The sequence below is a fragment of the Triturus cristatus genome, chromosome 10 (assembly GCF_964204655.1).
Source record: "Triturus cristatus chromosome 10, aTriCri1.1, whole genome shotgun sequence".
NCBI lineage: Eukaryota > Metazoa > Chordata > Amphibia > Caudata > Salamandridae > Triturus > Triturus cristatus.
Window position 1 is genome coordinate 926,742,588 of NC_140593.1, and position 15,818 is coordinate 926,758,405.

The 15,818-nt window shown below is 40.4% G+C and overlaps 1 protein-coding gene across 7 annotated transcripts in view; it reads left to right on the forward strand.

Annotated features, from left to right (window-relative positions):
• ALS2CL (ALS2 C-terminal like) overlaps positions 1 to 15,818 on the forward strand; it is a 573,008-nt gene that overhangs the window by 282,555 nt on the left and 274,635 nt on the right. For all 7 annotated transcript variants that reach the window (XM_085628757.1, XM_085628756.1, XM_085628751.1 and 4 more), the window contains one exon: positions 9,462 to 9,527. In XM_085628757.1, coding sequence (XP_085484883.1) covers positions 9,462 to 9,527 — 66 coding nt within the window. The remainder of the gene's footprint in view (positions 1 to 9,461; positions 9,528 to 15,818) is intronic.

Genomic DNA, 15,818 nt, shown 5'->3' on the forward strand with positions numbered 1-15,818 from the left:
AATAAGGACAAAATGTTGTTAAAATTCAAACACAGAGCATATCCCGAAGAGATCTTACGACAAGCTAATGAAAGAGCCAGCCAAAAAGACAGGAGTTAATTGCTTAAACCTAAAATTCACACAGAGAACAATGATGGAAGAATGGTATTTGTGTCAAAATACTCAATTAAGAGCTACAAAATCAAACAAACCATCCAAAAATATTGAAACAGATTTTAAAGGTATATTTGAGAATTTCCCATCTTTGCTTATCAACGCACGGAAAACTTACAACAACTGTTACAAACGCAGAAGGTTACCCTCAAACAGGTTTATACTGGACCAATCCCGTGTCACAACTGTGGGAGTTGTAATAATATAATAAAGGGCACAACTTTGATGCATTCAACCCAAGGTACTCCTATCAAGCTGCAAGTAACAGCAACGTGTGACACAAGTAATGTCGTGTACCTGTCGAAATGTCCGTGTGGGCTTCCCTATGTTGGGAAAACAGAACGAAAAATGAAAACTCGTTTGATTGAACACAAAAGCAACATACGGTTGAAAAATCCCAAATCAGCAGTTGCCATGCATTATCACGAAAAAAAAATCACAACATAAGCCAATTACGGTATTTGATCTTGGAACAAGTTTCTATAAAAGAAGACAGAGACAATAAGAAGTTTTTGTTGCAACGTGAACTATATTGGATTCATAAATTGAATTCATTAAGCCCTAAAGGGCTAAATGACCGTGTAGAACTCAGTTGTCATTTATAATCTCGTTATTCTTGTATTGGGTACTGTTATTCCGCATTACTATATTATTCTTGTGCTAGCATGATGATTTTTCAATTATCTCATTGATTAATGCAGTTTTATGGTATAGAATTTATTTTTCCTTTTCCTTGTTATTTTGTTGCAACTTACACTAACCATGAAATAGGTGAATCACAGTTGTTCCTCTATCTAGAAGTGACTGTTTTTATGTCCCTCGATATCCTTCTACGTTATTGGTTGAAAACGTTATTGTACCATGTTAAACACACAAGTTTATTACGCACAGCTATACAACAGAGTCTTCTCACAGTCCTCTTTTGGTTTCTCGCGCTCTTGCGCAGTTCTTTTCCGGTTTGTTTATTTATTTACTTCCGGGGTACCACGTTCATACTTTAGTGATGTTCCTGAGCACCAACACGGAGCACGCCCAAACTTGAGCATCTCACAGGTAATGATTAAATTTATCACCCCACGGATTTCCGAGCACTTAGTTATCTTGCACATCTGCACACGCAGACTTTTTCACTTTCATTGTACTGATGCATAATTCCATTTTTCATTTTTTTCGTCGTTTTAGTTAAGTTAATACACACTGTGTTACCCATATGTAAGCAACTTTTGGTTTCAAATGCAGTTTTGAGCACTTTTTTTATAATGGTCTTCTTGAGGCACGTTTTTGAGCACGTCGGATCATTACTATCGGTTATTGCACAATCATACTTCGGAAAGTAAACACTCTGTATCTTTTCACTAATGCACAAAGCATAATATCTTCAACACGCGGGGTTGCATGGTATTTTTCCACATTAGTCTGTCATCTGCTGGCTATTCGTTATGACCTTTTAGGAGTCACAGTGTACACCATATATTTCTTTTTGACTCACTGGCTTACTAGATTATCTTTATGTTTTTGGCGCATTCAACTCTAGGATCACTAAGAGCATCCTATTTTGTTTACAGGGGAAACCCCCTGAAGAAGGGCTGGTCCCGAAATGCATCGGGGATTTTTGTTTATATTCCTGTGAATCAGCTATATATGTTCAACATTTGATCGCAATGAAAAGCGGATATATACATGCCATGAACAGATGAATGGATTTTTTCACTATTGAAATATGATGTAAATAAACCATAGTGAAATACAACTAATGAAGATTTGACTAGATTTAAGCGATTTCTTCGCGCAGGAGTGCTCACATGGGTTGCCCTTCCAGTGGTGAAGGATTTTTCTTTATCAATTAAAAATACCTGGCATGTGATATATGAAGTAATGTTTGTTCCCAGCTCAGCGTATGGTTGCACTTAACTGGCCTGGTATCTGGCTTCTCCTCTACGATGATATGGACCAATAATGGTGTAGATGTACTTTGCTGTGGGTCTATGTCTCTTGTGGAAAAGATGTAATGTGCTCTGATATTTGATTATTGATACTGATTGTAATGATCCTTTAAGTTAATATGCTGTAATATCAATTGTTATGCATTATTTTTATTGTATGTATGGTTTGGCTGGTTCATTTAAACACGCAAAATAGCTTACATTTGCTCCCAGAGACGGAGAATGGATACAGCCTGTGAGATCTTAATTGCAATGGAATTCCAAACCCTTAGTAATTAGCAGGAGAAGACTTGTCATCTTGTGTATCTTTATTTCACTTTCGTATTTCTACTCTAGTGATGTTACTGCAGCAGGCGTTGCAAACTGACTAGGCATCCCACTGTTTTTGGTAAGTTTAGTGGAGTGCTGGACTTTACAACCTTTGTCACGAGAAAGCAGGTGTTAAACAATACGTGGCCAGCAAAGGGAGTCAGTGAAACTCCTTGAGGAGTGATTCTGAAGTACCTCCAGAGACCCTTGATTGGAGAGGTTGCAACATTGTGCAGGCTCTTGAGAAAAGTCAGTGGTGCCTCTAGGACAACAATCACCACTTAGACAGCATTAGACCATTTTTATAGAGCCATTCTGAAATTACACATCTAAAGAAAGGCTTTCTTTTACTTTGCAGAGCAGGAATAATTGTTTGCAGGCTATTTTATTTTTGGATGCAGTGTGGTTGCTAAACTTGAGGTGAGTTTCTGTACGGAAACCCATGGATTTGGAACTGTTGACTATTTATGAAGTAAAGACATCAATATGCATTGCAGAGAGTCAGTTTACACTTGTTTGTTACTTGTTGTGATTGTTAGTGAGCACAAATTCCATTTTGTTAGGGGTGAGCTTAATGTATGTTTTCACCATTCAGGTCTAAATTGTTTCAAAGCAGTCTTGAATTTGATTAATGCCATGCCCATAGGATGTATTAAGGATGAGCAGTGCATTTTTAAATTACTGGTGAATTGTGATGTTTTAAAGCAATAGTGCTCCAAAGGCTGACTAATACTGCCGAAATGATGGAGTCTTGGAAGATGCCGCCGCATAATGAGGTGGGTTTGAACCTGGTGGAAGAACCATTATAGATGAACTAGCAACTGTTCTTTAGATAGGTTACGAACCACTGCAGGACAAGGACTCTGACACCAATTCTGATGGAGAAGGCATTGAACATGGCTCTGTGATATTGTATTTAAAGGGAGCAGCCATATATTAACCAAGGAAACTTGCTGTATCATCTGGGATTATGGAGTTTAAGGGAGTGCTTTTAGGTTAATTCTGGTGTAGGTTAATCAAGATGATATGCGGCATTTCTGTGTTCTCCATTTTGTTGTTGCAGTTTGATTATCATTATTGATTGGTCTTTATTTCTCTTTTTAGTGTTTGATTGGGAGGTCAAATGTGGGGTGAATTCAGTGCTTGATGGCTTTGAAGTGCAAATTGCTCCAGTTTTAAGCTTTGGTGATTACTTTTGTGTAGTATGTACTCTTAAGCTGTGTCATAAGCTCCATGTGGGTGGTGCGGAGGTAGTTCAGGATCTGCAGGTCGTCTTTTTGTTAAAGGTAGTGGGGTCATCAGCTTATCTTCCACTTCTATAGGGCACTCAATACTATAATTTGAATTACCTCAGTAGTTCACCACTACGTGCTATCACTGCTAAACATTTATAAGGTTAATCTCCTCTCCTAGGTGAATATATTCATTAATGTAGAATAGCGATTCTTCACCTTTTAACTTCTGTGGAACACAACTGAATCATTACTGGATATTGGGACCCCCACTGAGCAATTGGAAGCAGATCCCACCCTTAGCAAGTTCTATGATTTGAACCTCGAAACCATACAAGAAAATCCACAAACAAGTATACATCAAACAAATACACAAACTATGAAATATTTTATTGAACTCTCAAGCAAAATTTCATTTATATTTTATTAGTGTGCTAATATTATTTAATTTTCCAAATGGTTGTGGAGTGCCTAAGTAGCGGTCACGGACCACAGGTTAAGAACCTGTCTCTCTGTCTAAAACAGTGTGTTCTGTTGTAGCTATTAAAAAACAAACTAATGCATACACATTTTATCAAGTTTTGATAAGTAATGCAGGCATTTACACAGTTGAAATGATACAGGAAATGTTTTGGAGGAAACAACAAGGCTGGCATCTCTAAAAAAAATTACATTTAATACCAGGAATATGGGAAAGAGATTTGGTCTGAGCTGAGACAGCTCTTTCAATATGCAAGTCTAGGATATGAGTAGGGTGTTCTCAGTCAGCAATCTCTTGCCATATTCGATTTTGGACCCAACATTTGCCTCTATCCAGATGATGTGTGATTTCTGGCAGTTATAGTTTTTACATGTTGTATTGATCGTTAGTTCTCATAATTATACAAGTAAGATTTATGTTTTTACCTGTGCCAATGAAATATTGATATGATAAATTTGTAAGTTCACTCTATTTATTTTAATATTTTAAATGTGGAAAATGAAATGTACATCTTAAGAAAGTTTGTTGCTCATTGTGGCGCAAATCATTTAAAAAAGGAATGCTGGCATACACACGCCTCATTAGACATAATCATCGATAGCAAATTACTGCCACATGTGTTTATATGAAAAACTGTTTAACAAACACATGTTTCGGACCAATATTTGATCTAGTGAAAAATGTTCCATTTAACCCAAAATATTCACTTTGAAAACATGGCAAAGAACATTCACGAATTAAATAAAAAATATGAAAGCAATAAAAATAAATCTGAAATTTAAAAAAGTGTGCATCCAAAAAGTATCCATTTCTCCACAAATAGCAGTTTAATGTAAACTGTAATTGCAATTCTGATGCCTAATTTTGGCTGACAAAAATGAACAATTGGCGACGCAGATTCTAATTGTTTTTTGAAAGGCACTACAGCATAGGGACGGCAATAAAAAGAATTAAAAGAAAATACCACAGTTTAACTTATTGTCCTGCTTCTCGTTTTCTGACTACGGATCTTCTCACACTGGAGTACTACTGCACTTGTCCCCCTGGCTCCTCCGCTATACAGTTCAGGCGATTTCTTATTACATCAGTAGCAAGGTCACTTGATAAGTATCCACCGAGGGCCCCAAGCAGAGCGACACCATTAGAAGCCCTCGATTGACTGGAAAGCGAATCGCAGTCACATCAGGAATTAGATGTTACCCCCTCAGCAACTAAATACAGTCTCCAAAATAACCTAATCCCTTTTTACTGGTCCAGAGCCGCTCACAAATAGCTTGGAAACTAGCACCCAAAACCACCAGCATATGGATATCATGAGGGCCCACGTGGCTAATCCCGCCATAGCCTCTGTTCTCCCTGTCTTGCCGTCAGCCTCTGCGTCTCCTTGCCAACACACCCCTAGTAGAGAGCTAATCAATGACCCGGCTTTCCCACATCAGCTAAAGATCATTTCCTGGAATGTCGCCGGGCTCAGTAAGAAATTGTCATTGCCCCACTGGAACAAACTGATAGTGGGCTTTGACATTTGTGTTTTTCAAGAAACTTGGAGTCTGGTTCCACTAAATAAATCGGGTTATAGCTGTTTCCACTCACCAGCCATTACCATAGGGAAAGGGCGCCCCTCGGGAGGGTTGATCGTCTGGGTGAACATCATCTTGGGTTGTAGAATCACTGCACAACAAAGCACGAGTCCTGACATCATGAGGCTCACTAACAAGGGCCCAAAGGGGGGGTGAAATGCTTGATTTATTCAATGTTTATATAAGGGGGACTTCAGGGGCAAACCTTCACCTATTGTTACGTTATTGGAACAAGGTTTATCTCGTTGTTTGTCACACTCTAGAGTTGTGGTTGCAGGAGATTTTAATTGTACCTTTGAGCCTTTAAGCGTAGAGGACAAGCTGGGAGTTGAGAGAGATGACAAAAAATGGTCTGTTCCCCCACTAAGTTTACCTCCTGTTAAAAGATGGTCGCAGATAGCAATTCAACTCAATGCCCTTACCCTGGAATTTGGCCTAAGGGCAGCAAATGGTAGAACCATATCAGACGTCCAGGGGGCCAATACTTTTACTAGCGTGAGATGCCCTTTCCGCATTGACTACGTCTTACTAGACGTAAGACTATGGAAAATGTAATAGACACGGTAGTGGGTAATACAACGGACAGTGATCATAACCCCCTTTGCATGACCATGAAGACCCCATGGGTCCTTCCCTTTCCTTCTTCGAGTACCCACATGCTATTGTTAACTAAAGAGGTGGTCCCCTCAAATTGCAGAAGGTTCCTCAAATGGCACAAGGTTGCCGCACAAGACTCAAAAATAGATGGAATTAGGGAAGTATTGAGTAGGAATATTGTAGAGCTACAGGAGGGAATGACAAGTACAAACGGGCTTGCAAATGTCCCTATTATCCACCTGAGCACAATTGATCAGATTGGCGCATACTTTCAAGTACCTAACAAGCATAACAAACCCGGCGTGCAACCAAAGAGCAGGCAGACATGGTACACTAAGGATTGCAGACTCAAGAGACAGGCATTAGCTGCAGCAATCAGAAGTAAGAACTGCCCTATGATTAAAATCGCAAGGAAAGACTATAGAGTGGCTTTGCTTCAAGCAAAGCTGAAATGGGACGAGAACCGAGGGCAGGATGTAAAGGATGCTTGTACAATAAGGAATACCAATCTTTTCTGGAATCTTGTTAGACGGGCAGACAAGAGGGATTCAGATCAAATCCCCCACCATATCTCTTCCCAGGGTTGGTACGATCACTTTGGGAAACTTTACTCTGAGTCCGATGACGCTTGCCTGGAATGGCCACACGATTACCCCCTCATTCCCTTTGATGGCAGCAACAGCGAATTCTTCTCGCTGGCCGAGGTAGAAACTGCCATAGGTAGGATAGTTCCCACCAAAGCCCCAGGACCAGACGGCCTCCCTGGAGACCTGTTTCTTGCAGACCCACGAAACTGGACACGTTACATTCTACTTTTAATTAACTCCATCTCTAATGGTTGCCCAGTACCGGAATCATGGAAGGGGGCGGAGGTGGTCCCTATTTTCAAGAAGGGAACCAGAGAGGACCCTGCCAACTACAGACCAATTAGTCTTATTGACACTATCCAAAAGGTAGTTGACAGGGTCCTGCTGCAGAGGATTCAATCCTGGGCTGAGGATGAAGATATCCTCCCCAAATACCAAGCAGGATTCAGGGCCAACACGGGTACAGTGGATCAGGTCTTTAGGCTTCTTTTGATTTATTGGAAAGTCGTCGTGATCGGCAGAGGTAGTCTTTACCTTGCTTTTATAGATTTAAGGACTGCCTTTGACCTGGCCCCCAGGAAAAGGTTGTGGCAACTATTAGGATAATTGGGCATCCCTCCACTAGTCCTTAACTTATTGATCAGGCTCCATGAGGGCAATTATGCACAGGTGAGATGGGGGACCCAAGGTCAGCTGACGGAAAGGATTCCAGTAAACAGGGGAGTATGCCAGGGCTGTGTGATGGCACCCACCCTGTTATCCCTATACATGAACAGGGTGGTTAGCTTCTTACAAGACGTTCCAGCTGATGCCCCGGACCTGGCAGGCGATAAGGTACCTACTCTCCTCTTTGTGGATGACACACTGCTGATCTCTAAGACCCCAGCCGGGTTACAGAAACTACTGAACAGATTTTAATCTCTCTGAAACTCCCGGGGGCTGGTCATAAACACTTCTAAGACCAAGTTTATGACATTTAACCCCCACAAATCCTTCAGAAATAATATCACCTTAGATGGGACACATTTGGAGAGAGTCAGCACGTTTGACTACCTCGGTATTCGACTCTCAGAAAAAATGCTTTGGAGGTCCCACCTTGACAAAATGCTCTTGAACCATAAACATGCGGTCAGGGCACTAAGTAAAGAAGATCGCTCTTTGCAAAGTAGGCCAGTTGCCCCGGCACTCGTGGTTTATGACGCCAAGGCAGTTAGCTCGGCACTTTATGGAGCCGAGCTATGGAGATTTGACAATGTTGATGAGATATGCATGTCAGAGCACAAGTTTTAGAGGGATTTGGTTATGCTACCGGAATGTCCCATTAACCCCCTTGATGTATGATATGGGTAGGCGCTTTCATCGATATTGCCAAATTAAGGCCGCTGCTCTTTTGGGCTCGCCTTAGGCGAACCACTGAACTCATGAACTATGCTAAAGCACTCACAGAAGTAATGAGTTTAGATGTTATCCATGGGGTTAAGTGGATATCTAATGTCAAGAAATTATTAACAACTCTCGGCCTTAAGGATCCCTGGGACAATCAAAATCCCCGAGCAAGACAGAGCTTAAAAAACGTATCTACTGGGACTGGATACCTGGGATCTTAGCCATCCAAATATGGGAAGGCTAACAGAAGAATTTTTCTAGCACAAACAATGTAGAAGCCTGGAACCATATTTGGATACAATCCAGATTCTAAGAGATAGGGCGATTTACAGCCAGTTCAGATGTGGATCGCTTTTGGTCCACGAACTGACTGCTAAATGGCGCCCCCCCAGAACAGAAGACGGTCCTTGTTTTAAGGCACCGAAGGAGAGTGTTGCCAATCTTATGTTTGCTTGTCCAGTGTACGAAAAAGCAAGGTCTAGATGGCTAACACCAATCTGCAAACAACTAGGAAACCTTGATCATCGCACTGCTTTACGTATTTTAAAATCTGATTCAAGAACCCTCTTTGTATGCCGAGTGGCCAAGTTCTTAAGTTGCGCTTGGATAATCAGACTTAAAGCTTTTCGATGGATGACCTAATTTCACATCATAAGCCCCATGGAGAACACACTAGAGCACAGGATCAACGATCAAATATTGCTCGAACAAATACCTATGCACTGTCACTTATATAAGGCACATTGGGTTCCATTCTTTTAATATAATTTTTAACTCTTATTTTCATCAAAAATGAAATATTTTTTATCACGATGAAATGATGTGTTATCATGTCCCGATCTATCAAACATCATATATTTCTTATGTCTTTTTATGATAATTATTACCTGTACAGAGTCTATTTTTTATAAAGGATTGTCTGATACTTGTTATCGAAATAAAGCAATTTGACTTGACTTGACTATGGATCGAGGGCTTTGAAGGAAAGCTGATTAATGCAAAGAATGCAATATTTGCCTTCTGCTTTCACAACATAAATTGATGGTGGCATACAGGATTTACCAAACGTTGTGATGTATTCCATGATTTTTCTTCCCAAGAGAAACTGTTCAAATAGTTATGTGCTTCTGAAAGCAGTAATTGTGGTTTCTCCTCATTGTAGAAATGAATGTTCCTTCTCTTTTTATTTGCAGATATTTCACGTCGTTCACGAATTTCGTTGTTGTCCAGGGCTTTGAAAGAGCAGCAAAGCTGACAAGGTTAGTTTCAGTTAAGGATCCATATTCTCGTATTATTCTCACATGAATCTTACAACATAAGTTTATCATATGCAAATACTGAAAGTTTCGCCTTCTGGATATCTGGAAATTTAGCAGTACTTGCCAGTTGAAAATGCCAGAAATGGATTTGCTTTATGCCCCTGCACGAAGCCTAGCATTCAAAGATTGCCCTCTTCAGGAGACATTACACTGCTTGTAAACCCACTAAAGAACAGCAGCAGCCGGTGCAGGTAAGAGCGGTGGGGGAATAGGATTTATTTATATATTTAATTTTCTCTATTCAATCGTCTGTCAACTTCCCGAGCCTCTGCCCCACCCCATCCAGCCCCACCGCGCTTACCTGCACCGGCAGCTACTGCTAAAGAAGGCTGTCGCTGCCAACCTCTACCTCAGTTTCAGGGCTCATGAAGGTCATCTGATGGGTAGGAGAGTGTTTAAAGAATATTTCATTCTTCAATGTTCTTGGTGTCAAAAATGTGGTACTTAGATTCAATTTTTGTCTAATATTCTTGGATGGTAATTCTTTATAAACTAATGTTGTCTTAAAGTCATACAAGGACCGTGGCTATCTATTCACCAAAATTCCAGGGGTAGTGAAAATAACATAATCACCCCTTTGACTCCTGAGACAAGATAGGGCTGACTACTTTTTATATCCTGAATTTGCTGCGGAAGGGTATTCGAGGAGGACAAAGAGTGGGAAGAAGTGGGAAATACAATAAAAGTCAGAAGACCCACAAGCTAGCTAAGCAGTTTCAAGTTTCAGTACACAGTGGATTAATTTGGGTAAGAACTAGAAAAGCAAGGATAGACAAAAGGAACAAGTGAATGGAAGACAATTTAATGAGTGTGGGATGTTTAGGAAGACATCGCTCAAAAATCTGTAGTTTGTTAGGACCGCCTGTGTGAGCCCAATTCAAACTTCATTGATCTACAAAAATTCATAATACAGCTTTATTCAATCTTTCAACTAAAAAAATGCAAATTCTTATGAAAAATTGCCTTAAATCCCTTAAATCTACTAACACCCATTGAAAGATCAACCCAATATAGTATCCTCTAACTTAACCTGCCAACCTACGAGTTATTGTTATGGAGGACTCATCAATAAGTAGACACACGTGCTGGATTAGTTTCCCTAGGTCCTTGATCACAGACCTCGAAGAAGGTTGAAGAAAAACCTATGCTATCCCTGGAATTAACTCTACCTGCATCCACCAAGAGAGGCTTATGGTGGCCTGCCTTGATAACCTGGATTAATCCAGCCAAGGGCCCAAGTGTCAACAGTAGCACGCAAAGGTGTGTATCAAAATAACATGGGAGAGAAGCCAACAGAACAAAGGGAGGGCGTCCCATCTGGAACTGAAGGCATGTAGCACCACAAAGTCTACCGATTGATAAGTTCTATCTCGAACTAAAGAGCTCGGAGTCCAGAATAAAGCAATTGGCCCACACCCCTTAAATTAACCAAGGGGCCAGCCAGGGGCCAATTTAAGCACATCCCCCTGGGTAAGCCTCCATGTAGAGTGGTGGTAAAGATTGCGGGCAGTTGCGTCAGCTTCTCATTAAAGTGAGCAGGTCAAAATGAGGGAGGCTCCTTTTTCTCACAAGAAATACTTTGTGTTAGGGTGCCTTATGCCACAATCTTATTTCCACTCCATAGTTATTTGTGTTTTCTAAAGGTGTTTACTGGATTACCCTGCTCCACCTTTTGCGATTGCTGCTGATATTGTTGCCCCCTGTTATGCTGCCATTTGTTCTTATATTTAAAGACCATGGGCAAGTCTCCTAATCCTTCAATGCCAATGTGTAGCTTCGTCCTACCCTCTCTGATATTGCGACAACCCTTCCACTATATGTGCCATCAAGCATATTTGTTTCTGCCCGTCGCAGCCAGATATAATTGGGGTAGGGGAAGGCTGTCCCATGCCCTCCATGTTCAACTACTCCTATCTGCTATTTTCATGAAACAAGATAAGATATACAACAGAGAGTATTTCTTTACCTTAAGGCAATCTGTTTGTACCTACTCACCTTTACGTACTCACAGTCCAAGTGCCATTTCCAGCCATTGTGAAAGGATGTGCTAGAAAGCAACTTGTGATAAGGTCCTGGGAATTAGCGTGCAAGATCCATACCTGTGGCTCCGTGAGAGCCACCATCTTACAGTAAAAATAAGTATGGTGATGTGCAGGTGCAAGAAAATTAGTGGCTCACTATATGACACACATGGGAATGAGTAGCCAATTTTAAATGAGCCATGATGGAATAAGGCTGGAAATTGTGGTCCTCCTGAAATGCGTCCTTGCTCTAAGTCAGATTATTGTGCACATTTGTACATCTCAGCGCATTTAATGGAAAACATTAAGGGCATTTTACCTGTTGCAAAAGGCCCGATGAGGGGTTTGCAACCGGTAAAATACTTCAGTAAATGCTTTTTTGGCATGTACAGAAGATACATTGAGACTCTGCAACGTGCTACCGAAGTTCATTTTGCTTTTGCAATTCGATATTAGGAAAGGGTGTATTTAGGGCATCACTTCCTAATTCCGAATAGCACTGGAATGTAGGAATGTTTTGCAACCAGGAGTGGGGTCACAAAACATTTGCAGTTAGAACCAACGTCAAGATGGTGGTAACCCGTTCGCAAACGGGAAGGGGTCCCCAAGGAACCCCTTCCCCTTTGTGAATGTGGGCACCAACATTTTTTAGGAGCAGGCAATGGTCCCACAGACCGCTGCGTACTCTTAAAAAATGAAAAGGGAACTTTTCATTTTTTAGGTCGAGAATTTGTGACCTCTTGTATATACTTTAGTATATACTTATGTGTGTATGTACTTTGTGGGCTCTGGAGATCAGCCCTAGGACTTGTCTGCTTCTGCTTAGGGACTTTTTTTTCTGTTCAGCTGCCTCAATGTAACTATCTTGATAGAAAACAACCACTAGAGGTCAGTAAAATACCAGAATTGCTTTCTGCTTAGGGACTTTATTGTTTTTTATTTTTCTGGCAACTGCCTCTATTTAACTTTCTTGATAGAAAACGACCAGCAGAGGTCAGTTAAATACCAGAAACAATTTAGCATTCTCAAGATTCCAGTCCATAGACATTGTCTTCCACGAGCACCTGTAGACAAAAATATGTTTTTCAAATCTTATATTTTCAGTGATATTAAAAACAGAGCTTTGGACTATACCATTTCCCGCTAAAAGGCAATATTTCTCTCCATGTGTTCCCATACCTGCCGTGTCACGCAGTTTGGTGCTTACTTTCCCTCCATGTTAAAGAACAGTAGATGTTTCAGCACCCAGGCTAATGTGCTGCATAGCTAAATACATATAAGGCCCCAAAGGCGAGACCGATTGCATTGCAAATGCTTGTCTTTATAAAATGCATCCTGTTTTACTTTAAGGAGAAGGGGCTGAATTTAAAAACAAAACTGCTTTGGTACACAACAACCACAGACATGATGGTCTGCTGACCCCAGCAGGACTCCATCCCCGTGAGCGCTAGCCATTTCCTATGGGTCGCAAATTGGAACCTACCTCATGAATAATCATGAGGTAGGTCATTTGCGACCACTGGGAATCATAGAAAGTGCTCGTACAAACTGTTTTGAGATTTCCTAATTGCGAATCGCAAAACATCTGGTCCTAAGGATCTAACTAATTCAGGTGCGGTTGTAAGGAGTAATGCTAATGAAGATTTTATTTTTTGGGTGTCGCCAGAGGCATAAGGTTCATTTAAGACGTTTCCTATGGCGCAGAATTTAAAGGTACCAATTAACTTACTGAAACTCAAGGGTTCATAGCCTGCTGTCACTGCAGCATGGCATTTACGCAAAAAGCTTGTTCAATGTCCTTGTTTCAGTGGAACTTCTAAGTAACCATAAGTCATATCTTTTATTTTGCTTTTAGATTGTGTTGTGAGGAAAGAATAAAGTTTTTCTTTGTGCTACTGTGTGATGGTGACTCATTTTATTAAATTTACACTTTCAAGTTTGTTTATTTCTTTCTCAACACTCATATATATTGTACACAAAGAGAATCAATTTAGAGTTTCACTCATGGGCCAGTGCGTAAGGACTAATACTCAGCGGGTGAAGGTCAAAGTTGCCATCTTGCTGTAATTTTAGTGCGGTGTTCGTGCAGTATTTTCTTAAACGGCGATCCGGTCAGGCATGTCCGTTACTTAAGTGTTGGAAGGACCCCTTCCTAAAATAAGTAGAAAAGGTGTTATACATTTCTAGACTAATGCATTTCAAGTAGGGTTTGTGACGATTGCATCACAAGGTATAAGAGCATTGCAGTGCCATGCTGAATTAACCTTACAGCTCTCAAAGCCTCCAAAATGTATTCCTCGCTACCAATTCCAAGAGGGCACCCATGTATTGGTGGGCGCATGGCGCGTTCTGTATCAGCATAAGACAATCGTGTTGCTACAGTAATCTGTTTTCTGTAGACCGCTACCTGGGTTGGATTGGGACTAAAAATAGGCCCGGGCACCCAAAAAAAGTCCCATATTTGTGGATCGCAACCTTTTGTGAAGCCTTGCATGGTTAGTGCTAGGTGACTGGTTTTGGGTTCATGTTGATGTAAATAAAGCGTTTTATAGCTTGTAGAGTCAGTAACATAACGCAGGACTGAAAACTCCATAATTCCACAGCATCTCACCCATTGTTCTCCTGACACGCGTCCACGAGTCTCCCATTGCCCATATTCCCCCTAATATTCCTGAGGCCCCTTCTGGCCATTAGGCTCAAAAGTTCATGCTCAATCTTGGGTGAAAGGAAGATAATCCCTTTATATTGTCTCATCTTCATTGCTCCATATACAAATATAATCCATACAAATATAAGAACTTCACAAAATATTTACATTTTAGCATCGTTTTGTTTCAAATAACATTTATAGATCCTCATATATGGGACGTCTTTTTGTAGGAGATTGGTAGCAGGGCAGAGAAGTGAGACATATACCCTTTTCCAATGAGACAAGGAAAACTAACTAAGAACAGGGAAATTAAATGAATGTAGCTCTATCTCAAAACAGAAAAAATCAGAGCAATAGAATACAAATAACATCTTGAATGGGATTTCGGTCAAGGTCAATCAAGGTTTGTATAGCGCTACTACTCACCCGTGAGGGTCTCAAGGTGCTTAAGGGGGCTGCAGATCCGTCTGGGCTCTGAGGTTCAGTCGAAGAGCCAGACCTTGAGATTGTTCCTGATTTGGGTACGCAACAAGACTTGCCTGAGGTGGAGAGGCAGTGTGTTCCAGATCTTGGTGGCGAGATAGGAGACGGATCTTCCTCCGGTCCTGGTCTTGCAGATCCATGGGATGGTGGCCAACGCCAGTTGGGCGGAGCGAAGGTGTCAGGTGGGTACGTGGAATGAGATGCGGTGGTTAAGATATGCTGGTCCTGCGTCATGCAGGGCTTTGTAGGTGTGTAGATTTCATTTCTCACTTCACATGACAAAAATATCCTACCTATGGACTCGAGTTGCAAAGTAACAATTAACTGGCACACCAGTCACTTGGTGTAATAATGCATACTCCACTCATCAGGTTAATTTTATGTCAATATATGGTGAATCGATTACAAGATAATGAGATTTATTCAATCATAGCAGATAAATGATAAATCATATATAAACTAACGCAGTACATGCCAATGACTAGGCATTATATGATTGGCTAATGACTACCTTTACAAAAACTTGAAGGCAGCCATGTTCTTTTAACTACACCTTGGTTGCGTTCTGGGTTAGGGCCTTAGATATAGGTAAGTTGTCGTTTTATTTTTAAATATTCTATTACCTCTTTATAAAAGCGTTAATAGGTAGGGAAATTTATTTAAAGTTTTCTCTATATTTTTTTAAAATGTGCTCAGTACCACGGCCCTTCCTAGGAAGAACCGCAGTACTTACAGAGGTCTAAATATAGTGTACAACAGTGTATTTTCAATTTTTCACATATTTAAATCTTTCCAAAAAATGTCTACAGAGTACAGCAGAAATATTTACAAATTACTGTGCTACTTAAAATATATATATATATTACATTTGTTAAAAAACTATAAATACACTGTACTCCACTATAGTTCACTAATATAGTGTACTAGAGTGTATTTTTAATTTTTCTATATATTTTTTTCCTGTAACTACGGCTGTACTTTAAAGGTACTAGTGCAGTTCTCCATTCCATAGCATTTTAAAAAATATATAGAAAAATATAAATACAAATTCACTAACTATTATCACTTAAAAAAGTG